The following is a 25,762-nucleotide window of genomic DNA, read 5'->3' as shown; positions in this document are numbered from 1 at the left end:
GATATTGTTGTTTAGGTGCTAAATAAAGAAAGGAAAGAGTAATTGGAAAGGTTGAGAGGCAAGATTTCACTCTCAACATACTGCACCAAAGAACAATTGTTCTACTGTACTCATGAATGACATACACACATTTGCACTCATCAGTAACTCTTTTTCTGATTACCATCCAAAGAAACAGGTTTTTGAATTAGCTACTGTTCCAAACATTACTACCATTTAGAGGGACTAATACCTGTATCTGTATGTGCTTTTATACACTTTTCTATATTTTGATCCTGTATCATAGAAAGTTTTCATGGAAGAAAATTTCTCTGTCACCTGAACAGCATCAGGAGATGCGGACAAGGACTTGGTTCGTACTCCCGGAATGGGCCGCATCACAGGAAGTGCCTCGATCGAGACTTTGGTTCGAGTTGGAATCGAAAAGGAGAATGGCCTGGCTCCAGATAGCAAGATGGTTGTGCTTCACGACTTCACACCCTGTGTCGATGATGAATTAGAAGTGAAGAGAGGACAGGTCTGTTTGTGAATCTACATTTTACCTTTCCTAAAAATCTTGCCCCCTTGTTTTAACTATTTTTAGCAGACCAAGACCCACGTCATAATTGTAACCTTCAGGTGACAGGTTCGTAGCTACACACATTGCACAAGTTTGGAGCAGCAAACCACTGTTGTATAGGAAAAAATAAGCGACAAAACAATGCTGTTACCAAGGATGTTAATACAAGTGGAAAATATATCCAGATCAAGAACAAAGAATTAAAAATATTTTAAAATAATGACGAGTTTGCACTTAGTCCAAATATAGTAAATATAGTATGTTAAATAACAGAGAAAGATGATGGAGTAAGAATACACTTATTAAACAATTGAGAGAACTGTTGTTAGAATTTCAATTTGGCTGTTTGTGTTTTAGATAGTTCTTGGTTATTTCAAGTGAATACTAGCTGGAATCCTGATGTGAAACAGTAAATAATTTGTTAATTCATTTGTAGTAGATCTACAAAAGTATCCCGGTATTAATTACCTCATGACATGAGATACGCAGTTCGAACCACAAATGATGGCAGTTCGCCCAGCTCAAAACATGGACTGGGATTGCATTGTTTGCTGTTCCAAGCGAAAGTTTCGGTACATGCATACATGCGCTTGGTGAAAGCATGTAGTCGGCAAATTACGTCTCTCACTTGCTTGTGTAGGATTCATCGTTTCGTCTCATCATTAGCCATGATAAATCACAAAAAAAAGAGTAAAACTTCAGTAAATATCTCACTGTGATCACATTTAATGCTAGTGTTGACTGCAACATTCGCAGCAGAGCACCCAGAAAACCACTGAACATTCATTGGCTGTCAGGAAATTTGCAATGTAGATATCGAGAAAGCATCGGACAACATCTGTCATGACAGCCTTACGTACAAACTCATAAATTATGCTGCCTAGAACATTCAGTGTGGACCATTGATCTGTTTGTTAGATGTCAGTTTTTCATAGGTAACAGAGCATTACCTGCGATTGTGGCAGGAATTCCACAAGGTTCAGTCTTAGGTGAAGTCCTATACACCATCTACCTCAACAACATAGCCAAGCAAGTCAGTGGTGAAGTAATCCTATATGCTGATGACACTGTCATCTACAAGAGCAGCACCAACCTTTTCTTTATTCACCATAAATTACAGGACTAGTTAGGCAAAATCGCACAATGGTTTAGTGTTTGAGAGGTGAAAATAAACTCTACCAAGTGCCAGGCTATATATTTTACAACTAAAGTTAAGCTTCTCGAATGGTAACATACTATAGATGGATGAGACGTGTTGTGGTGTGACTCAGTCACATACCTGGACCTTGAAATAGACAGATGCCATACTTACGGTCATCCTGTATGGCTTGAAATTATGGTATACGGTGCCAGGCACCACCCTCCTAAGCCTTCAAGAGCAAAACTTTCTGGATTCCCTCAGGTGCTGGCAGATATTCCAGACACGCATATCCGAGACTTACTGAAACAGCCATCTATTTACACTCTAATTAAAGATAAATCAATAAAATAAAAAAAAAATACCTAAGAATCACCTTGAGCTTCTCATAAACGCCCAAAATTAACACTTTTGCGCCGCTTTAGCGAGTAATGACACACACAAACACCAAATACAAACATTTAGATTACACACACATGCAAACGTCTCCAGTCCACATTTTCTGGACCCTTAAGTGCATTCTGAAGTCAGATGGGCGCAGCCCAGCAGTACTCCCGCACATTGCCTCATTGGCACAGAACAAGTTAAAACTCGGCCACCATCGTTTGTGATTCCAACAATAACAGAAAAAGAATAAAGAACATCATCCTATACATCCTTGGTTCCTCCTTTAATGTATAATGGTGGCTAAAATACATCATTTGTTTTCAAAAAATACAAAAATCTGTATTGCTAATTGCTTAATTTGTAATGGTATTTATGCACAATTTCATACTATGAGTGAATTGTATTTATAATAGGTGATGCTTGTTTCATATTTGATGCTGATCTTATTTATCATTTGCAACAAAAATATTTTCATGCAATTCATGCGTACTACTCCTGGGGAATTTTTTTTCTATACATATTTTATATATTTATATGGTGGGATACAGGTGTACACTTTAACTTAATCAAATTCAGAAATAAAATTTCATTAATTTGCTTGCAGCTAGTGATTTTCGGGTGTTCTGTTAAGTTTCCTGACAATTGTCTAATAAATTGTAGTCAACATTACATGTACCTGTATGTGCCCTATGTGTACACCTTTATGTTTGTTTCTAACAGGTATGGATTAAAATAAGAGATTCTTGTGTGTGTGTGTGTGTGTGTGTGTGTGTGTGTGTGTATGTGTGGTGTTGAATATATATATCCAATCAAATAAAAAATTAACAAATGCTCTTAATAGATAATTTTACTCTTTTTTTTTTTCATTCTGTTGTCACGTTGTGAATTGCTGAATTTGAGGATTTTTAGGTATGTCTGGTTGGATGATCTGCTGTCCTCGATTTTGAAAATATGGAGATTTGGCCTATTTAGATGGATTGGCGGTCATTGGACGTCAGCTGGTAATTGCCTGTTTTATTGAATTTCTTGATTTTTGTTTCCTTCAGCATTTCTTTTTCCCATGCACTGGCAGTTTTATGCATTTATTGAACTTCCGCTTTTTCAGTTACATTTCCTGAATAGAGGACCTACTTCATTACTAACATCAGTGTGCAGATATGCACTCATGCCTTTCTTGCTTTGTGTTTTATTTTTTCTCTGTCCTTCTGATAATTTCTTTTGCACTCGTTGGGTTTGTGAGTTGTTTTAAGCTATCTTTGTGCACTGAGTGAGTGTTTGCGTTTGATTTCGTTTGTATTACTCTTTTCGGTTTGCTTGTGTTGTGTCCTTTCACAGTTTGTGTTTGTTATTGTGTGCAATGCTTCAAGCTTGTGTGCCTAAATCAATCTGCTTGATGGAGTGTAAATCAGTACACACAGAAAGCCTTAAAAAAAAGAGGTTGACTATTGTGAATGTAACAGAAATGCATGTTTTGTTTTGGAATCCTTTCCGAGAGAAATTTTGTATTGTTTGAGTCTTATCATTATATACACTCAAGTAGCTTCCATTGTTTTTCTAGACTAGTGAAAGTGCATAACTGATTTCTTTGAGAAGTAGGCCTAAATATATTACATTTTCTCGTAGTAATTAATTTCTGCAGTAGACCTATGTAGACAGCTAAATTCCTTGACCTGAAAATGGCAGCTTTTTTGTATTCAGGAGCAATGTGATTCACATCCCTGTTTAGCCATACTAATGTAGCTTTCAGTTTTGTTTCCCTAAATTATTTAAGATAACCAGATGATTCTGTCTACAAGACACTACTAATTTCCATCCCCATCCTCGTTTGACATGAACTAATGTGACATTCCCAATGCTGTTTCTAAGATGTTAAATCTGTCCATCCTTCAGTCATTCCTCCCTTCCTTAGAGATTACTGCTGAGTGAATTTTCTCTTGATGTACATTGCCAAATGTTGTCTTTGTTTCTATTCATCAGTAAGTCGGCAGTTGATGAAGGGATCGCTAACATTGGTGTGTTTTATTTTCTCAGTCTTCTCCATTTCTGTAAGTTGTTATGATTTCATTATTTGAACATTAAAGCAGCAATTATTCAATTTATTCTAATTGATGCTGTGAATGGTAATAGTTGCAGAAGATTTGGTAATAGGAAACCTTCATCATAACACTAATATCTATTGTATTTTTGAAAAAGTGGTGTTATCATTTGAGCAAGAGGAATAATGGTAGAGCAGGAGAGTTGATATGACTGTAACTGCATATTTTTAGAAAGAGAAGTGTTTCATTTAGACTGTGGGAAATGAGGAGGGGTGAGAGGATGGCCAGAATGGAATGCGCTACAGACATGTACATGTTAGTAGTGTTGTGATAGAAAATGGGCTATGAACTGTTTATTAAAACTCAAAAGGCCTTTCATTGCTGCTTGGGCAGGTTGTTCCAGAGAGAGATTCTGGATACATAAAACAATTTTGAGAATGTTGCTCTGTTGTGGACTGGTACAGGTTGCATTTTATTTTCTTGGGTGTGAATATATCTACTACCCTTCTTGTAGAGGCAGTGAAGTTGAATATATTGAGCTGAACCATTTAAGTGGGGTAGATAGTAGATAGGGCCAAGTGAGTGATAGTGTGTACTCTCATTTGCAGTTGTACTGAAGATGGTGGGCTAAGTTTCACATGAATGACTATTTTTAGATGGGTTGAATTTCTATCCTGTAATGTGCACATGCTGTCAAAAAGGCAAACAGGTTTGTGTTACATAGTGATGCTGTCCTTGGGCACCTTAATGGTGTACTTGGATATAACTTTAGGTAATCAACATATTAGTACGACCCATTTGCCTGTAGGTTTATGAGAAGAGTGATTTGTTTTCAGATAGCTTATCACTGTCTGTCTTGTTGAGGACATTGTGTCAGTATATTTCTCTGGTATTGTATTAGGAGCATTGCGCGCAAAAGAAGTCATCCATTCATTCATATGTATGCAGTCTGCAGCAAAACTACAGGCAGACTGTGATAACAGGCAGTTGCATACCTGTAATATCATTTCTGTGTTCATCATATTGTGCTGGTGTCACATTCCTTGCGATTTCAAGTTAATCCTGTTGTCTTTAGCTCTTTAGCTCACATCTTGTAGATTCAGTTCACTTCACTAGCCTTGCAACCTAAATAACATAACTGGATAGACAAAAAATCTATTCAGCAAGCAGTGGCAGGACACAAACATGTAAAGGTTAAGGAAATTTGCAAGCTTGAGAAGCCAGTGGCTCCTTCTTCTGGCAGAAGGGTTGAAAGGGAAGGAAGAGGGATGGAGGAAATGGCCTGGTAAGTTTTTGGAAATGGAGAGAGTCTGGGAAAGTCAACCTGAACCTTGGATCAGGGGAGACTCACCAGATGGGATGAGAAGTGAAGATTGATTGTTGGGAGTGCACCAAATGAGACTTGAAATCCTGAGTACTTAAAGATGTTAAAAGATGTAAGATAGGGTGGTAAATGCAATGGAAATTATTGACAAAACATTGTATAAGAGTTAATAAGAGCAGAATGCTGAGTGCATTGTATGTGGTAGAGGTGGGGGCAGGGAAAAAGAGAGACAGGTAAGAAAATGAACAATATGGAGGAAAGAATAATTCTGAGAAGAAATGCTGAAACCAAAGAAATTAACATAAATTAAACTTAGGTGGATAGCAAGAACTCCTGCAGAGTTTCTCAAAACTGGTGTCTGGGAGAATCGAGATGGCGCTTGTGGTGGAACAGGCACCGAGGTCACGACTGTCATGTTGTCTAACATGCTCTGCAGCAGGATATTGTGTGTTGCCCACCGTACCAAGGATAACTTTTTCGTGCCCACCCTGCCTCCACAGTATCCTGGTCAGACTCTATGCTGCTTCTGCACCTTTTTCACTACCCTATGGCTCCTACTTCTTTGACTGTATCCACAGTAAGACTTGTCCTATACGCCCTCCTATCACCACCCATACCAGCCGTGTAACTGGCAAAACATGTACTGTCAAAGGGAGAGCCACCTATGAAATGATGCATATTGTCTACCAGCTGTTATGCAAACACAGTTTGGCCTTTTACATTGGTGTGACTATCACCAAGTTATCAGTTCAGAAGAATGGACATAGACAGAGGAGGTATACTGGCAACAGACAATATCCTGTTGGAGAGCATTCTCTAAAACATGAGTCATGACCTTGGTGCCTGTTTTACCTCATGGGCCATCTGGATTCTCCTCCTTGTTATTGCTACCATCCTGGCCTTAATTTATTTTAATTTCTTCAGTCTCAGCATTTCTTCTCAGCAACTATTCCTGTCTCAGTATCTTTTATTTCCTGATTCTCTCTCTCTCTCTCTCTCTCTCTCTCTCTCTCTCTCTCTCTCTCTCTCTGCCTCTATCACCTTCAATGCACTTAACTTTCCATTATTATTAATTCATACAAGCTGTTTCATCTGTAAGCTCTCTTGCTCAGTACCCTATCTTCCACCTTTCAGGTTTTCAAATCTCATCTGGTACAGGTCCCAACAGTCAGTCGTTCCTTCCCATTTTGTGTCCGAAGTATCCCTGACCAAAGGTTTTGATTGACTTTCCTGAATTCTTCCCCTTTGCCAGACCTTGTCAGTCCTTTTCCTTCATCTCTCTTCCTTCCCCTTCAATCCTTCATTATATACTGAATTTCTTCCAATTCTTGACAGAATATTGATAGACTTAATTTCGATGTTGTTGAGATATTAAAGGGAACCCTTTTGGTTTTGCACATGTCCTGCTTATTTCCTTTCCACACATGCTTCATACAGACAGTGTCACCAATATGTGATAATTCCCTTTCATTATTAATGTTTTTGTCATTGAGTAGTTTTGTAGTCAGATTATCTATCCTGCATGTTCATTCTTGTTATTTACAGTATTCAACCTCCTTGCCTCCAGTAGTCTCCTGTTCTCAGTAACTTCCCCCTTTTGCAGGTTTACTCATCGTTTGTGTAGTTGATACAGTAATTCTCTCAAACTGATCTCATAGATCTTACATTTAAATGGTACATACAGTCTTCTTCTTTATGTTCTATCTGCTTACAGAAAGTTGAAAACCATAATGGAGTATTGTTCTCTATTCTGGGCTAATCCAATCAATGTGCCAATACTGGGAATTTTGGGCCGCTCCCCTCTTCAAGATTCTGCAGCCATAAAACCCTTCTCCGACCAGGTCCACATTTTCCTTTTACAATGAGTTGCTTATAGCTTAAAAAACAATTGAAACCAAATGTGATAACTTTCTTGTGTGTGATAGTAGTTATGATAAAAACATTTTTTCAGCACAGTAAAGGACCTTGTCTTTGGTTATACAGCCTACTCATGGGATCTTTAGCAAATAATGATCATGTGGAATGCAGCTCACTATGTTCACTCAGAGGGCAGTAGGTACTGGCATCTGAGTGTTCTGTTTTTCTTCAGTTGCAGGTGGTGCTCAGTACCATTTTGCAAGAATGTTAATGAACAAAATGCGGGTGTGGGGAATATCAGACTAGCTTCATGAATGGATTGAAGAGTTTATAGTAAACGATACAGCGTATTGTTCATAACAGAGAGAAATCTGCAGATGTTACAGTATCATTACTATTAACAATATATGTACATGTTGTAGTGGATAAAATATTTGTGAGTATACATTTGGAGAACTTTTTAAGTGCTATGATCACAAACAACTAATCAAAGGTAAGGGAGATGTCAGAAGATTCATTGGAAGAAATCTCAGTAAGTGTAGTTGACCCAAGGAGGTAGCTTACAAAACCTTCATTCGACCAGTACTTCAATGTTGCTCATCAGTCTGGGTCTTGTACCACATAGGATTGGTAGAGGACAGGGGAAAATCCAAAGAAGGGCAGTGCATTTAGTCACAGCTTCACATAGTGAATGTGAAAGCTTCACAGAGATGTTCATCCAGCTCCTGTGGCAGACCCTACAGAGGATTCTTGTGCATCACAGTTTGGTTTATTGTTGACTGAGAGCTTATGATTGTAGCAGAATCAACCAATACACTATTTCCTCTTACTTAGCTATCTTGAAAAGACCATAAACCTAAAATTAGTTTCTAGTTCATATGGAGGCGTACCAACAATCTTCTTCCTGCAGACTGTTTGCAAGTGGAATGGGAAAGGGTGGAAGTAAAGTTGGTATTCACAGTTCCCTCCTCCATGCACCATACTGTGAAATATAGTCTTCCTAAAGCCTCTTGATGAAAGATGTTTTAATTGTCTAAATTTCTATTTCGTTCAACAGTACTGGTAACATATTGAATTTTACAGTTCGATGGATGCTTGACTGGAGATCGTTATTATGTGTAGGGATGTTTCAGTCTTTGCCGTAGAATATTGATTCCAGTACTTTCTTTTCATTGTGATTACATTTTTCTGTTAGCTTGAATCATGGGTGTTTGATTTTACTGATTACCCCAAGTACATTCCCATCCAAATTGATAACCAAGTTGTGTATTCTCTTCTTGCTAATAACCATTATTTTTCAGAATGAGTCTTTCACTTTATAGTGATGCATGCACAGTTTTGAAACTTCGTGGAAAGCTGAGACTATGTTAAAGACTAGAACTTAAACCCAGTTTTCTGCCTTCCGCAAGCAATGTATTTATCAGCTGAGCTATCCAGGCATGGATCATATTCACCCACATGACTTGATGTCATTACTGTCAAAACCTGTGAGTTTAAACTGATTAATAAGTATTTGGTACTTAACATTGTTAAATGGCTTTCCATAATCTACAAAGCAGGCAAGACATCTGCTGGCTGGTTCAGAAATTTTTGTATTTAGTCCTGTGTAAAGAACTGAAGTTTTTCTTCTTTAGGGCTAGCAGCATGATATATTTCTGATAAAGACATGAGTATTAGAATAGATGCACCCAATAGCTGCTTTATAATAACTAATCTTTATTCACAATATTGTAAGAGTGGAACTGTCAGACTATTGTCACTGTAAGTAACATTTTATTTTCAACATACCTTCATCATTTACCATCTTATTAAAATAGTTATGTTAAAAAAGTCAGTTCACTAGTGATGTAATATGGATGTCTTATCAGTCTAGATGTACTTGGCAATGGCGATAAAGGCTGAAACAGTCTGTCATGAATAAGCAGCTATTGGATGTATCTATCTCCACTATATTGTGAGAAGCAACTATCCTCCTTGTAGTATTGTTGAAGCTAGTTTGATATTATGATCTTCTACTTCTTCATTATTACCAGAAATTGGTTTATGTAGGTAGTTTGTTTGCCTTAACTGAGTTCTGTTAACCAAGCTTATTTTTCAGAGGGCTTCCTTTCAGAAACCCCATTTTAAATTCTGAGTATTCTTTTTACATCCATTAAAAATCCACTGTAATTTTGTCATGAGCTTTTTTTATTTTTAATTTTTTATTTATTTACAGTATATCTTTCTGCCATAAATGTTGGTTTTCTTGCAGCCTGATCCCAGCTTTTGGATTTAGTACTTCACCTCTGATAGTCGAATGATATTTCAGGAAATATTGTCCAATTAAATTTCAAGCTCAACTTAAAAAAAAAAAAAAAAAAAAAAGATACACACTTAAAGGTAATTCATTTGGTCTGTGTTTGGCTCCTCTTAGAGATGCAGAATATATACCACTGCCTGACGCACAAAAGTGAACCCTCAGTCTCAGATCCAATGATAACTACATACGTGATTCTTTCAGTAAATTTGAATCTGCCATTTGCACAACTATGATACTGAATTCATGCATCAGACTTTATCTGGAGCATTTGATGGATGTCTTGCACATGAAGACAATTTGTTGTTAATGTACCAGTGATATGATGCTGTTTTCTTGCCTGAAGGTTATATGACATTTATTTACATTCTAGATTAAATAGGAGTCATTGGAAAAGAAACATGTACCCAAAGCTTTCTGGATTTTGCGACGGTTTTCTAGTAGCAATACTTCACAGCAGATAACATTGTTTTCTGTTAACAGTCTGAACAACTGGTAACATCTGCTAATAAAATTACTTGCAGATCAGTAACAGAGATCCTCTTGTGACATCTCTCCTGTATGTGGATCGGAATAATAGGATGAGTGAAAGTCAAGGGAGGGATGTGGACTGTATGTAATGATAGCGCGTGCCCTACAGATCAGGAAATGTTCAATGTAACTACAAAGGGAAACAGTCCTGAAGAATATATTGTTGTGTGATCAGATGCATAGTATTGTTTACTTGAACTTTTCAGTATATGTTGACCATAGATATTCCTTTGTGTTGACTGACGCATATACAATAAAATCTGTTGTTGGATATCTGAGCTCAATGTACAAAACCAAAACTTAGATTTAAACTTCTTTTGAGAAGAACAAATATTTGAAAATGTATGGGATCTCCAAAAATTGTTGCACTCTCTACGGATGTAGTGTTATTTATTGAGTTCGAAAGAGGATAAATGTTTTAATGAGTGTGTCTTTTTATCTCTTAGTAATTTAGTGTGTTTTCTGGGTATTACTTTCTTGAGATAGGATTTTTAAAAACATAAGAATCACACTATGACTTGAAAATCTTGTTTAATTTAACTGATAACACGTTATTATGGATGTTGACTGAAATGGTCTGTTAAAGCTTGGCGTTTATGAATTATACAAAACCTGAGTACTATGTTTCAAATAAATGTCTAATTGTTATGCTTATGTTGTTATGTTGGGGGAATTTAGGGAGTGTATTACACTTTCTTTGAAAAACTAAACAAAAGGTGGCTCAATTAACAGCTTTTTACATTATGTTTAATTTTGGCATGACTTCATTCATTGTGTGTGTTCCTCATGGTTATTATATCTTGACTTCTGTTAATAATTTAGAACAGTCACTCTAGTTTAACAGGGTTGCCACAAGTTCTGGAAATCAGGTAATATCAGGGAATTTCAAACATGTCAGGGAAATGAGGGAAATATCATGGAAATTTGAAAAAATAACACTGGAAACATCTCGTTTTTGTCTTAGTAGATGAAATGGTTTGTTTAGAGAGATGTCATTCATCGTCACTGGCTGGGCACAACTGAGTACTTGCCCTGCTTCCCGACTGCCTCATTCTTACTGCTTTTCCCCTTCCTACCATTCCCCTCAGCTTGCAGTCAGTGCTGCCACCACTTCTTGCTACTAGCCTAGCAGCTGCCGATGACAGGCAGGGGGTGTGAGGAGTGGTTTGTTTGCATCTGATTCTGAGAGACTGTAGATGCAGCAACCGGAGATGGTGGTCATGTGTGCATAGGTTGTGTCTGAGTGATTATGTGAAACTGTGTGCGTTCTCGTTTTCTGACAAAGGCTATGGCCAAAAATTTAGTTGTGAGAGTGTGATTGTCTTTTCTGTGTGCCTGCCTGCGTCTAAGTGATCTTCTTCATGCTGAGTTGCCACCTATCCTCATTTTTATTGATTCTGAGAGTATTCGCTCAAGTTATCTGTTATTTAGATTGATCACTTTGGCCTCATGGTGTCTGTGACACATGAACAGCTGGCCTCTCAAGTGGACTTCCTTGGTAGTCCAGAACTGCAGGTCATTTCTGTGAGTATCTCTTATGGATTGGGCCTGCCATCATTTCACACTGATGTACAGGCCATGGCCATCGGATGTAGTCTTACCGATCTGCCCACAGGCTGGGTCTGTGTGTGGCATAATCTGCAGTGTATTTTCGTCGTGGACCAAGGACTGTGTTGCTCCCCGGCAGGCCGGAGGCCACAGGCGGCTGTCTCACTGCTAGTACATTGTACAGTTGGCATTTGATAGACATTTAATTTATTTTAGTTCATTTTGGGACTTTGGGTCTAGATATTAGAAAGTATGGACAATAAGTAGAAAATTGTGGCAGTCGCTGACGGTTTGTATGCTGTTTACTCATACATTTCTTGAAAGAAAAATCACTCAAAACCTATAAAATGAAATGATCATGTGGCATTAATGGCTGGGAGATCTCATCCAGGGAAGTTCGATTGCCAGGTTGCAAGTCATCATTCAGGTGACACCACATTGGACGACTTGGGTGTCAATGTTCATGAAATGGTGATGAGGTCAACACAACACCCAGTCCACGAGCGAATAAAATCTCCAACCTGGCCGGGAATCGAACCCAGACCCGCTGCATGGTAGGCAAACATGTGACAACTCAGCTAAACAGGGGGAGACACAATACTACTAAAATAATAGACAGAACAGAGATGGTAATAACTAAAAATAACAAACAAATTAGAACGAACATTTTATTGGCAGTCACCTGTAGTGTTGCTTTACACAGCTCTTCCCCTCCTTATACACTTCTTTCAAGAAGCCTATTTTCTCTGAAGTTATTTCTGAAATCAGTGAAGGTATTTTAAATCTGTCTGGCAACTCCAAGGAAATGCATATTTTTGTCACCAAATGAGTTTCATTTTATTGAAATAAAATAACATCAGTGATCTTAATGAAACGTGATCTTAATGAAACATGATCTTAATGAAACACACATACCATTTGGCTTGCTTTCTTCATGTAAATACAGTTCATTACAAAAAGATGTTGATGTGTACACTTAAGATTTTTGCTCACACATTTAGAAGTACAAAAGACCTTGCATTTTGTTGTCAACTTATGTCTTTACTCACTCTGTAGATCTCAAAATTTGACAGGGAAAATCCTAAAACTTGTCTGGAAATCAGGGAAATATCAGGGAATTTCACTTGGCAGAACTTGTGGCAATCCAGTTTAATCTGTTGCTGTAGTTCTGTCAGTACCAGGTTCATCTACATTTACAACGATACTACACAAGCCACTGTATGGTCTGTGGCGGAGGGTACCCTGTACCATTATTAGTCATTTCCTCTCCAGTTCCACTTGTAAATGGAACAAGGGGAAAATGACTGTCAATATGCCTCTGTATGAGCCCTAATTTCTCATATCTTATCTTGTGGTCCTTACACACAATGTATGTCGGCGACAGTAGAATCGTTTGGCAGTCAACTTCAAATGGGGGTTCTCTAAATTTTCTCAATAGTGTTTCTTGACAAGAAAGTCGCCTTCTCTCCAGGGATTCCCATTTGGGGTTCCCAAAGCATTTCTCTAATACTTCCGTGTTGTTCATATCTACTGGTAACTGAATTGCTTTGATGTTATCCTTCAATCCAACCTTGTACAGATCCCAAACACCTGAGAAGTGCGCAAGAATATTCCATACCAGTGTCCTACATGCAGTCCCCTTTACAGATCAATCACTCTTTGCTAAAACTCTCCCAATAAACTGAAGTCGACCACAGTTCTCACATGCTTCTTACATTTCATATTATTTTGCAATGCTACACCCAGATATTTAAATGACTTGACTGTGTTAAGCAGGATGCAATGCCCCGTTGTATCTTCTCTAAAACTTAGAGCCAAGGACACTAGCAATACTGTATCTAAACATGAAAGGTTTGATCTTCATACTCATTTGGATTAACTTATATTTTTCCACATTTAGAGCTCTGCCGTTCATCACACCAATCGGAAATTTTGCATCATGCTACAGTCACCCACCAATGACACCTTCCTATACACTGCAGCGTCATCAGCAAAGAACTGCAGATTGCTGCCTACCCTGTCTGCCAAATCATTTATGTAACTAAAGGACAACAATGGTCCCGTCACACTTCCATGTGGCACTCCTGACCATACTCTTGTCTCTGATTAACATTTGTTGATGAGGACTACATACTGGGTTCTGGTACTTAAGAAGTCTTCAAGCCATTCATTTCTCTGTGAACCTATTCTAGATACTCGTACCTTCATTAACAGCCTGTAATGGGGTATCATGTTGAATACTTTCCAGAGATCTAGAAATACGGAATCTGCCTGTTGACCTTCATCCATAGTTGATAGTATATCATGTGAGGAAAAGGCAAGCTAAATTTTGCTCAAGTTAAGTTTTCTAAAACCACACCGATTTGTAGACGTAAGCTTCTCAGTCTCAAGAAAGTTTAATACATTTGAAATGAGAATATGTTCAAGGATTTTGCAGCAAACTGAAGTTAGGGACATTGGTCTGTAATTTTGTGGGTCCATTCTTTTACCCTTCTTATATACTGGAATCATCTGCACTTTTCTCCATTCACTTGGGACTTTGCGCTGAGCGAGAGATTCACGATAACTGCAGGCTAGATAAGGGGACAATGCTGATTATTTTGTTCTTCAGTTAAATGTTTGTAATTTTGATTGGTAAGAACTAATAGTCTAACAAAGAATTTTACTGTATCCTGCTACTGCAGAACAATACATCAGCAACAAAATGTAAATGAGAGAGTAAAACCAAAATAAAATTTAAGTTGCAAAGGAAATGCATCATTGTCAACAATGGATGACCGGGGTGGCCGAGCGGTTCTAGGCCCTACAGTATGGAACCGCGCGACCGCTACAGTCGCAGGTTTGAATCCTGCCTTGGGCATGGATGTTTGTGATGTCCTTAGGTTAGTTAGGTTTAAGTAGTTCTAAGTTCTAGGGGACTGATGACCTCAGAAGTTAAGTCCCATAGTGCTCAGAGCCATTTGCACCATTTTTTGTCAATAGTAAAACACAGTGCACACACAAGCGCCTGCCAAAAGCAAAATGTGTCAAAGGCTTCAGGAGAAAGGCAATGGAATAGTTCATAACAGCAAACTGCTTCCAATGAGCATGAGGTCACAACTGTTAAGTTTGTTTTGAGCAGTCGCCTGCAGGCTCATGTGCAGTTCAGTTATGCATGACCAGTACTTTTTCCCTTTTCTGGTTACTCGAGGTGTGGCTGCAACAGTAGCAAGTGCTGCACACAAATATTTTTCTGGCGTACCGAAGCTGCCAGAGTGGCGCATGCACAGAGCAGTCTGGATTGTAGTGGGGAGGGGGATAGTGACCTGTGTATGCATTTAGTGATTTTGCTATTTCCTCTTTTTTTACATTTCACAGATGAAAACAAAATGGATTGCTGTGTCCGGGAGGTATCAAATGAATTAAATTACATTCATATAATTACAAGAAGCTAAAATATGTTATTACAGATGTGTTTAAATTATTAGACCAAATGACTATTTTTGATATTATTAAATTTTCTGGTGTAAAAATAGGAGAGAAAAGTGTAATAATTGATTTTTTAAGTGGTTTGATTGAAGCCATGAAATATTGCTTTCAAGCCACTCACAGATCACTGAATTTTTCACAGTTGGTAACATTTGTCATTTTCCCTCCAAATCATGTTAGTGTTGGTTGTCTGTTTACATGCTTTGAAACTGTGTTTACAGTAATGTTTTATGTTTCTGTGGTGTACTTCAGCTTGTTATTTTTTCTATCACTTCTTGCAGCTTTAACAAGACATTATATAGCTTGTGAACTTGCATGTTTTTAACTATAGGAATAAATCGTGGAGTTTCCAAAGAAAGTGAGTTATGGAGAAGACAAAATATGTTTCACCTCAGAAAGTTTCGGCTGTGGTAACACTTCCTGCTGAAAATTGTTATACACAGCAAGAAATTGCTGACAGAATGAGAATATCACAGAAAACTGTCAGCAGAATCAAAAGGTGGTGAATACAAGTCAAACAGGAACGGACAATGTGAGTGTAAAAGAAAAATGAGTCCTAGAACAATGAGAAGACTTACAAACATGGCAACAGAGAACCGTAAATTTACTTCTACAGACATGAGCCATCAGTGGAAAGGTTTGGGTTTAAAGGTTCACCTGTTACATTGAGGAGGTGGTGTTTGAATGTGGTTTAAAGGCATGCCGACCAAGGAAAAAACAGAAAATCACACCTGCCAGGAAAGCCAAAAGATTGCAGTGGGCTAAACAATTTCAGGAGTGGACAAGTGAGGACTGGGCTAAGGTATGTACAATGATATGATAAATTAGGTGGGTCTGATCTCTAAAGTTAGGAGTTTTGGCTTGAAATTGTGATGTTTTATTGATACTGAAGAAATGCACATTTGAATTTTGGGACTGTTGAGGTCTACTAGGCTACTAATTGCAACTTTTCTAACTTGAAATTGTGTACACATGCTTCAAGTATGTTTCAGTGATGACTCTGTATTCACTGTGATGGAAGAAAGCAGCCAGTATGTTCGTCACAGACCTGGAGAACGTTTAAAAGCTGAGCGTGTGTAGCAATGTGTGAACTTCCGTTATGGTCTGGAGTGTGATGCCCGTGAAAGGTCCTGGCAGATTACACATTGTTGAAGGGACAATGAGGCAAGAACACTATAAAGAAATCCTTGAAAAGGAACTTTCCCCTCAAATAAATAAGTGGTTTCCTAATAAAGATGCCATTTTTATGCACGATGGGACACCTTGCCACAAAGCCAAAAGTGTTCAAAAGTGCTTGGAAGAAAAGCAACTGAAAGTGTTGCCCTAGCCAGGGAGTAGCCCTGACACAAACCCAATTGAAAATTTATGGGATATTGTAAAACAGAGGATAAGGAAATTTACAATAACCGCCAAACAAGATCTAGAAACTAGATGAAATCTGGTATCGTGACGATGATATTGAAATATCATGTGAAAAGTTAATAAAAACTATGCCAAACACAGTAAAAATGTTGATTAAGAACAAGTGCATACATACAAAGTATTGAATGAACAAAATATAATCTGTATGTGGATGTAAATGAATAATAAATGTAAAGTTTTGGAAAAAGTCTTTAGTCTAATAATTTGACCACATCTGTAGTTTTTTTTATGATTTTATTTTATAGCCATGTTTTTGGCAGTCAAGCATTAATCGCCTTGCACAATAATGCAATTTTTGTTGGTGTGCTAAATAAATGTGGCTTTTATTAATCTTTTCCGCAGATGCAGTCAGTTTATAAGAAGCAAAGTGTTTTGTCCCATACTATTGGCTAGTTTCAACTGTTCACTGAATTTCAAGTGCACATTTTCATCTTCTGGCACATTTCGCATTATGCCATAACAAAGAGCCAAACATGAGGTAATATAGTATCGGTACTCCAAGAAAATTTGCATCCCGAAAAGCCCACTGAAAAGCTTAACACCAGGTTGGAGCCTACTTCATTGTGAATCTGGACATATGAATGTGTCCTTTAAGCCGAATTATGCATTTTAGTACAGTTTACGAAATTCCTATGATGTTCTATTTCTTTTATGACGTCACAGAAGATCTGTTAATGCCATGTGTGTACAAACATAAGGCTTTCCTCACATGCAGTAATATCCATTTTCTGGCACTCTACCAGCTGTTGGAATGAACCCATGTGTAAGAGATTACAGGAAAATATTGTGAATGGTTCTTTGAAAAGCATTATTTTCAAAAGAAATTTCCTTTTATGCAAGATGAACTTTGTTACTATGAGATTGTGCAATGAATTTCTTAAATGACTGATTGTTTTACTCTCATTTAAAACTTAACACTTTGAGGACCAGCCACTTCAAATAATTTCGAGCCCAGATCAGGCATTAATGTCATTGTTTAAAAATTAACCACCACATTTGTGTTATATCTCTTAAAGTATAACACATGCTAAAAAGACCAATAATATATGTGAAAGCTTAGCTTTTCTTGTAGCTACACTATGTATATTAATTTAAACAATTAAGTTTTCCTATTTGTGTGGTCACACTGCTTAACAGTGATGTTGCTGTTGACAGTCAAAATGTCTATATTCTAAATGCCGTCTGACTTCCCATGCTGCATATCGACTGGTGAGTGTTCATCCGAGCCCCTCAAACTACCGTCTAGCCTAAAAAAGCCTCATGTACACCCTACAAGTACTCTGCTATCTGAGAAACTGCTTCCTTTGTGTAGTTCAGCTATCAAGGGAAGTTCTATAAATCCCCACATGATAATGCAAGTCTAGAAATCTGCAGCCAAGACCATCACAGTCGACAAAGCCACGGTTTGGAGCCAAGGGGAGAACCCCAACCAAAAGCAAACTGCGAGCTCTGCTTGTACCCCACAAGTAAGGTCAGCAGTCTTCACCACCCCTGCCAGCCATCCGTATGAACTGAGGATGGCCTCTGAATAGATGCAAGAGGTGTTGGTGCCGATGTGAGCCACAACTTGCAGACGACTGCACCCTGCACACTTGATTGCAGGTGAGGCCACCTCCTCATCTTGAATGAGGCCCCCTGGCAGACGTACCTAAGTGCACATTCGCTTTCTTTCCAGCCCTGAACGCTATCTGCCTAAGGGGTTCCATAATGTGCATAATGTCGGAACTCCCGGTAACTAGTAAACCCCTCCCCCCGTGCTGACTGGGACACTGCTAAAGGAGTGGCTACCTGTCCTTACACAAGGGGAATGAGTGGGACCAGCCAGCCAGTGTCCACATTGGCCCTCCACCTTGTGCGACACAAATACGTTACCACCCGCCACTCATCCTGCTGAGAGGGCAGATCATCTGAGTCTGGGTGCACTGTGAGGTGCCTTGGAAGCTGAGCCCATGGACAAAACCAGCAATACCCGAGATGTCCCATGCAACGCATCAGATGACTGACTGTAGCCAAAAGCGCGTTTAGCTGTTCGCTAACTGGGGCCAGCATGCACATATTCTAACTGCCCTAGCAGTAAACTATGAAAGCAGACATAATCCTAGATATGTAACTTGCTACACTCCTGATGTGTCACCAGTGGACATTGATGCATTAATGAGCTGTGTAGCTGGCTGTTCTGTGAGCAACTACTGTGCTACAGACTGAATGAATTTACACTTACAAAAACACAAGATTAAGTCTCTTAAACAGGAAAACACAGCCAAAATTGTAATAAATATAGTACAAGGAGAACACAGAAGAAGATAAACACATACTTGCCGTTCTGTAGACGTGTATCAGGTTCTGTTACATTCTGCGAGATAATCACAGCCCAATTGTTCAGTCATTCTTAGAAAACAAGATACACTCTCAGAGAGAATATACCCCAGGACAGTGTGCAATTTGTGGAAAAAGTCCTATAGTTTGGTGTACCTTAAGATTATGTTAATGAACTCCTTCCAGGAGCAATATTATGAGAATTTTGACTTTCATGATTTCAGGTGGTAAACATCCTGTATCGTGAAAATGACTGGGCGTATGTTATTGCTGCAGACAGCCGACAGGAGGGGTTTGTGCCTCACTCGTACTGCACGCCATATAATTCTCACTTGGGTGAGCTTGCATTAAACAATGTGAAGAAAAAGCTTCCCCGTGAACAGCAGCAGCGGACTGGAGGTGCTGGGACTGGTGGTGCAAATGCATCTTCAAATAGTGGTGGAGGTGGCACCACTGGGAGCGGAGGTGCAGTAGTAGATAATCCTGTAGTGGCGACCAGTGAAGGAGAAGCTGTACAGGAAAGTCGGACTGGTGAGCCATAATTTATATGAATTTTTAAATTATTTTTCCTCTTCAGATGAGGATTACATATTTTAATATGAGCCTTGCAGAAGAGATACAGAATGCAAAGATTTCCCCTGTACCATTTTTTAAATGAGACATTACACTGGTCCACAGTAGATTTCATGCTGATACCAAAGTAGATGGTTTCGATGCATTGAACATGAATATCACAGTGAAAACTGTCTCTTATCTCAGGATTACAAGTAAGTTGGCACTTTCTCCTATTTGCTACTGTAATAGGACATATACATTAATTGAACTTAACTAATTTATTTATGCCTCTTCTTTGCCTGGGTAGTATGTGGAACATCTCTCTATAGCGTTCAGCAGAAATCATCTTACGTAACAGTAATCTACCGTCGTGTCTACCACAGTTCAGTGAGAGAAATGTCCTGGTGGAACTGCTTGCTGTGCTCATCACTGAGTGCACCGCAGTGAGTGCATCGAGGTGGGAGTAAAAGGACTACATCTCCAGCATCATGTTGCAGCCAGTGACCTCAAAAGCATGAATGAATTTGTCTACAAGGTTCTTTTAATTTCTGACCTTCCTGTGTTCCAAGAATGTCATGGTATGAAAACAATGCCACACATGCAGCTGATCTGATGTTAGAGTGGACTCAGTGTGTGTGTGTGTGTGTGTGTGTGTGTGTGTGTGTGTGTGTGTGTGTGTGTGTGTGTGTGTCCCAACAGCTAGGTATCTGTGAACCAATGAACGCCCCCTTTGTGATATTCTCCATGCTGAGTTGTGGAAAGTTCTTACACAAATATTGAAATGCTGCTTCATTCCTGTCATGAAGAACTGCTGTAATGAGCTCCAACTTAATGTGCAATGGTGAGAGAACAATTTTGCTCAGATTCAGTTGAGGTTCATTGGCAATATTTCTTGACCCAGGTACTAGAGTAGTTCATATGTTTAGTGTTTTAATCTTGCCAATCAAATAGGTAGCAGCAATGCTTAGTGTAACCCTCATGCCGATCCAACAGCATCACAGACTTAAATCACACAACAGCTATTCATGCTTATTCTAGTTAGCACAGTTTATAATGGATTTCAACATGGTATAACTTTTTTGCATAATGCATAGTATGTGGCAGGGATGGATGCCCTTTCATTACTATTATATAACAGTACTATCCTCCAGCTTGTTTTTAAGCCATTAATAAAGAGTCTCCACTTGTCTGGTGAATGTATAATATTCATGTCTTCTAACACACCATCATTGTCACTGCAGAATATCATGTCGTCTTCAGTACTGAAATTCATGCAGTGTAACTTTGTGTGGTTCTCCAAATGCTGATGTCTGTGTAAATGTAGCATCTGTGTCACTGGAAGAAGAATGTCAGTTCAGTATCATAGGTATCACTGCTTGATGGTGGTACTTAAGGGGCAACAGGAGGTATCAATCTTTCGCCATGAACCACAGGGCAAATGGTAGATGGGATGTCAAGGTATTGAATATTCCTCTTCCTCTTGGTGTTGACTTTCTCCCCAAGGGAGATAACATACAGAAATACAGGGCGTTTCAAAAAGAAAGAGCAGATTTCAAACATTTATTTCTCAAAAACTACAAATGATAGAAACACAATTCAAACGTTTCTTGTCAGAGAAAGGTTCAAAGTTTTTCAATGGTCCGCGCAGAAGTTCCATGCAAATCCGCAGTGGCGCTGGCGTTTGTTTGTAGGAAAATGGCGACGACACCACAGGAACGATCATTTTGTGTGCTGCAATTTGCAAAGTTAGAGTCCATTGTTGGTGTGCAACGTGCATTCCGCCGTCAATTCAACAAACAGCCGCCTCGTCATAAGCAAATTTATGAGTGGCATCACAGATTCGTAGAAGATGGTTGCATCTGCAAGCGAAAAAGCACGGGTCGTCCACGCACATCGGATGAAAATGTCGAGCGTGTCCGTGCAGCTTACGAAAGGAGCCCTAGAAAATCCACGACACGGGCAAGTCACGAACTAAACATGTCTAAAACAACGGTATGGCGCGTTCTGAGTAACCGTCTGCACATGAAGCCGTACAAACTGCAGTTATTGCAAGCATTGCGTCCTGACGACCACAACAAAAGGTTCGAATTTTCAACTGCAATTCTACAGGACATGGAAGAGGACAATTTTGCCGAACGATTAATTTTTTCAGATGAATCAACGTTTCACATTTCTGGTAAAGTTAATCGGCATAACGTACGAATTTGGGCGAGTGAAACTCCGAGGGACGTTATTCAACATGAAAGAGACTCACCAAAGGTTAACGTCTTTTGTGCAATTTCGGTAAACAAAGTTTATGGACCTTTCTTTTTCATGGAGAAAACTATCACAGGAACCATTTACCTGGACATGTTAGAAAACTGGCTATTTCCTCAACTTCAGGAAGATTGAAATCACTTCATCTTCATGCAAGATGGCGCCCCACCACACTTCTCTGAACCTGTACGACGGTACGTAAATAACACCATTCCAGGACGGTGGATTGGAAGAGCAGGAGCACAAGATCAATGTCATCGTCTGTGGCCTCCCAGGTCACCAGACCTTACTCCCTGCGATTTTTATTTGTGGGGGTACATAAAGGACTGTGTTTATGTCCCACCTATGCCCGCTACTCTTCAAGAGGTACGACATCGAATTGTTGCGGCCGTGAATTCGGTAACTAAAGACCAGTTGCGTCGTGTGTGGCAAGAAATGAGATACCGGTTTGATATTTGTCGTGTAACAAATGGTGCTCATATTGAGGTACAGTTTTGATATTTGTTGTGTAACATTTGGTACTCATATTGAGTGAAGGACCGTTGGAATTGTGTTTCTATCATTTGTAGTTTTTGAGAAATAAATGTTTGAAATCTGCTCTTTCTTTTTGAAACGCCCTGTACAAACCAGTGCATGATTTGTGGGGTCATGTTAAATAGCAGCCCCCCTCCCCTCCAACCCTCCTACCCCCCCCTCCCCCTCCCCAGTGGGCTCACCATTCTTTGGTGAGTTTGTGCTTGGCTACCACAGGCCCCTAGCTTTGCAACATATCTTCCCTTAGTGCCACATGTCTGTCCTTCTGCCATTCTTTTTCCCCTTCCTTGGGGAATGTTTGGGATATTTTTGGCAATGTGTTCTGGGTTTTAGTAGCCTGACATCGGAACAGTCCCTCATCTGATTTCTTTTTCTTTCTTTCTTCATTCTCCATTACCTACCCTTCCTCTGCTTCACCATTTGAGATTCCTCTATGTTTCTTCTTTCTCCATGTGTGCTTGTGAGGGACGACTCGTGCATTTGATGCATAACAGGTGACTGGGTAATGCTTAATTCCCAGCCCCAGGTTGACATGTAGGGTTCCCACATACCCCCTGGTACAGGCCAAGCCCAGGGAAGGGTGCTTTCCTGAGCTGTTATCATTCCAAATTGCTAGACAGTCCTCCTGTCAGGAGTTTGGGAGGTGTGAACAATCACTCTCTGAAGGGGGGCTCCCAGTTGCAAGTAGTGGAGCATTGCAGATGCTGGCAGTCATGGGGGATTTTCTTGCAGTGAGCCAATCACATCTCAGTCTAAGTCTGCTAAACATAATCAGAATGAGACTGAAGATTCAAAGAATCTCCCAGCTGTACCTCGGTTATCATGTACTGGAGGTGGTCAGTTCCTTGCTACAAAAAAATTCAAATGGCTCTGAGCACTATGGGACTAAACATCTGAGGTCATCAGTCCCCTAGAACTTAGAACTACTTAAACCTAACTAACCTAAGGACATCACACACATCCATGCCCGAGGCAGGATTCGAACCTGCAACTGTAGCGGTCGCGCGGTTCCAGACTGAAGCGCCTAGAACCGCTCGGCCACCATGGCCGGCCCCTTGCTACAGTTAATCTGCTTAATACTCAGAAAGGTGTTGATGCAGTTGCAGGACCTGTGAAATCCTGCTCTTGTTTATGTAATTGAACTTTGCTTCTGTAGACCAGTTGTGATTTTCAGGCCTAACAACTCCTTACATGTTCGCTCCTCCATGGTTATCCTGTTTGTGTCGAGGCCTGTCGAACGTTGAATTCTTCGCGTCATGTAAGTTACACTCAGCTGCTTGATGGTCTGACCGAGGGAGGAACCCAAACTTACCCCTCTGGTCAGGGTGTCGCTGCAGTCCATCGGGTAATGAAATAGGTTGGTACCTACATGCACTCTTTTTCTCACATTTGATTGAATAGTGCATCCATCAGTGATCCAAGCAGGCTATGAATTCATCGTGGTCCGACTGTATGTTCCAAAATTGATGTGTTGCTACCAGTGTCAACATTACAACCACACTTGCTGTCTTGTCGAAATATGGCCAAATGTGGTACTTGTGGTTCAGAGGGCACTTGCCGATCTCCTTCTCCTCACTGTAGCAATTGCAGTGCCGACTATGCAGCCTCATCCCAAGAATGTCCTGTGTATCTTGATGAGCAGGATGTCCAGGAGGTCCAGGTAAAGGAAAAAGTACCCTTCCCTTTCGCTCGTGAGTTGTTAGGTAGTCAAAAGCCCCACATTTTACCATCTGGCACTTGACAGTACCATTCTTGCGATGCCTCGCTCCACGATGGACATGGCTGCACAGACTTGTGACCTCAAATGCAGCACTGCAGTTGTAAAATTGCCCAGTATCATGATAACACCCAGTCTTTTTATCCTCCTCCTTCTCCTCCTCCCCCTCCTCCTCCTCCTCCAGCTGTGGAACAAGCCACCAAATCTTTGCCCCCAGTGGTGAAATCGTGTGCTTCATAACCGCCAGGCTGGAAAGGACAAAAGGAACATTCCCATGAAGACTTCTTATGTCCCTCCAGCCAACAAACATCTGAGTCTTCATCTGCTGACCTCAAAGGCTCTAAGAAATCAAACAATGACAAATGGTTTCTCCTTTCCTGACTTGGAGAGCCCATTCTACAGTGGCACTATGTGATTCCTTCACCACCAATTTGATTGTGCTCACTGCCTACCATTTTTCTGCCCTGGAATGCACAGGCCAACCCCAAAGAGAATGCCAACACCTCTTTACATCTCATGGAACAGGATCCTCCAGCCTCTATACCCTGTAGCAGAGTGTCTTTGAAGGCTGGCACTTGGCAGCTGCAAAGGTGACAACCATTCATTTGTTCCCTCCTCTCCTATCCCCGTTATGACTCCTCCAACAAGGAGGAGCTCTTGGAGTTGCAGCCTCTGCTTGTTTTCTGCCTCCAAGGTGCAAAATTGTGTCCTTGCAACTACTTAGACCTATTGCATTTCCTTTTGGTTTTGCATTGACCCTTCCCCTTGAGAATGGCATTCTAGCTGATGGAGGGAGGGGGAGGGGGGCTTCCGCTTATCCAAGATGATGTTCATAGCTAAAACCATCTCGCTGAACACCGGCTGTTAGCTGTGGCAGTCCATATTATCCTTCTTTACGTCACATTTCTCTGCAATGTCTACATCCCTCTGTCATTCAGTGCAACCAGGGCAGTCTTTTTCCAGCTTATTAGTCAACTCTCTCATATCTTTTTGCTGCTCGGTGACTTTAATGCAACCATCCCCTTTGGGGCTATTCCAGAATCTAAGAAGTGCCCTCTTGGCTGAACTTCTCAATCAACTCAACCTCATTTGTCTTAATATTGGCGCACCCACATTTGTTTCAGACTCCATGAATACCTGTTCCCAATTGGACCTTTCCTTTTGCACTGCCCAGCTTCCTGTCGTCTCAAGTAGTCAATTCTTTCTGACATGTTCTCGAGTGTCTGTTTACAGTGAGTGCTATTCGCTTGCTGACTTCTACTCCACTTACATGTAAACAAAGTTTGCAGATTTCTAAGACCGACTGGAGGCTTTACTCCTCCCTGGCAACCTTTGACAAACAACATTTTCCCAGCTGTGATGACTGGGTACAGTACCTTGCAAACATTATACTTACTGCCGCAGAACATTCCATACCTTGCATTTCATCTGTACCATGCCATGTCCTGGTCCATGGTGGAGTGAGGTGTGCCACAAAGCTATTAGAGTGCATAGGCAGGCTCGGCTCATTTTTAACCATAATGCCATCAGATTCTTTGGGATAGCAAAAATCTAGCAAGATTTCATTTACTAGCTTTTTTTAACTGTTTCACTCCCTCTTCCATCAGAGGGCAACCTCTGTCAGCTCCCTGGGACCTAGGTCTGTTCCCCAATTTCTGGGCTGACTGGAACAGATGATTTCATTGTGGACTGTCTTGCTGTCTTGTAACACCTGAGGCCACTATTCTGCAGAGATTTCAAGTTGCACTCACTGTCATCCCACCTTCATCCCTAGGAAACAAGTGGAGGCTTCTCGGGCGATACTCTTCTCCTCTCAGA

General features: G+C 40.0%; 1 protein-coding gene across 1 annotated transcript in view; it reads left to right on the top strand.

Annotated features, from left to right (window-relative positions):
- LOC126100559 (SH3 domain-containing protein Dlish) overlaps positions 1–25,762 on the top strand; it is a 79,217-nt gene that overhangs the window by 22,366 nt on the left and 31,089 nt on the right. The window contains exons 2-3 of the mRNA XM_049911178.1: positions 327–517; positions 19,107–19,413. Of these exons, the coding sequence (XP_049767135.1) occupies positions 327–517; positions 19,107–19,413 (498 nt within the window). The remainder of the gene's footprint in view (positions 1–326; positions 518–19,106; positions 19,414–25,762) is intronic.

This window comes from Schistocerca cancellata, chromosome 9 (assembly GCF_023864275.1).
Source record: "Schistocerca cancellata isolate TAMUIC-IGC-003103 chromosome 9, iqSchCanc2.1, whole genome shotgun sequence".
Lineage (NCBI taxonomy): Eukaryota > Metazoa > Arthropoda > Insecta > Orthoptera > Acrididae > Schistocerca > Schistocerca cancellata.
Note: the sequence above shows the minus strand (reverse complement) of the source record. Positions and strands in the feature narration are given on the sequence as shown.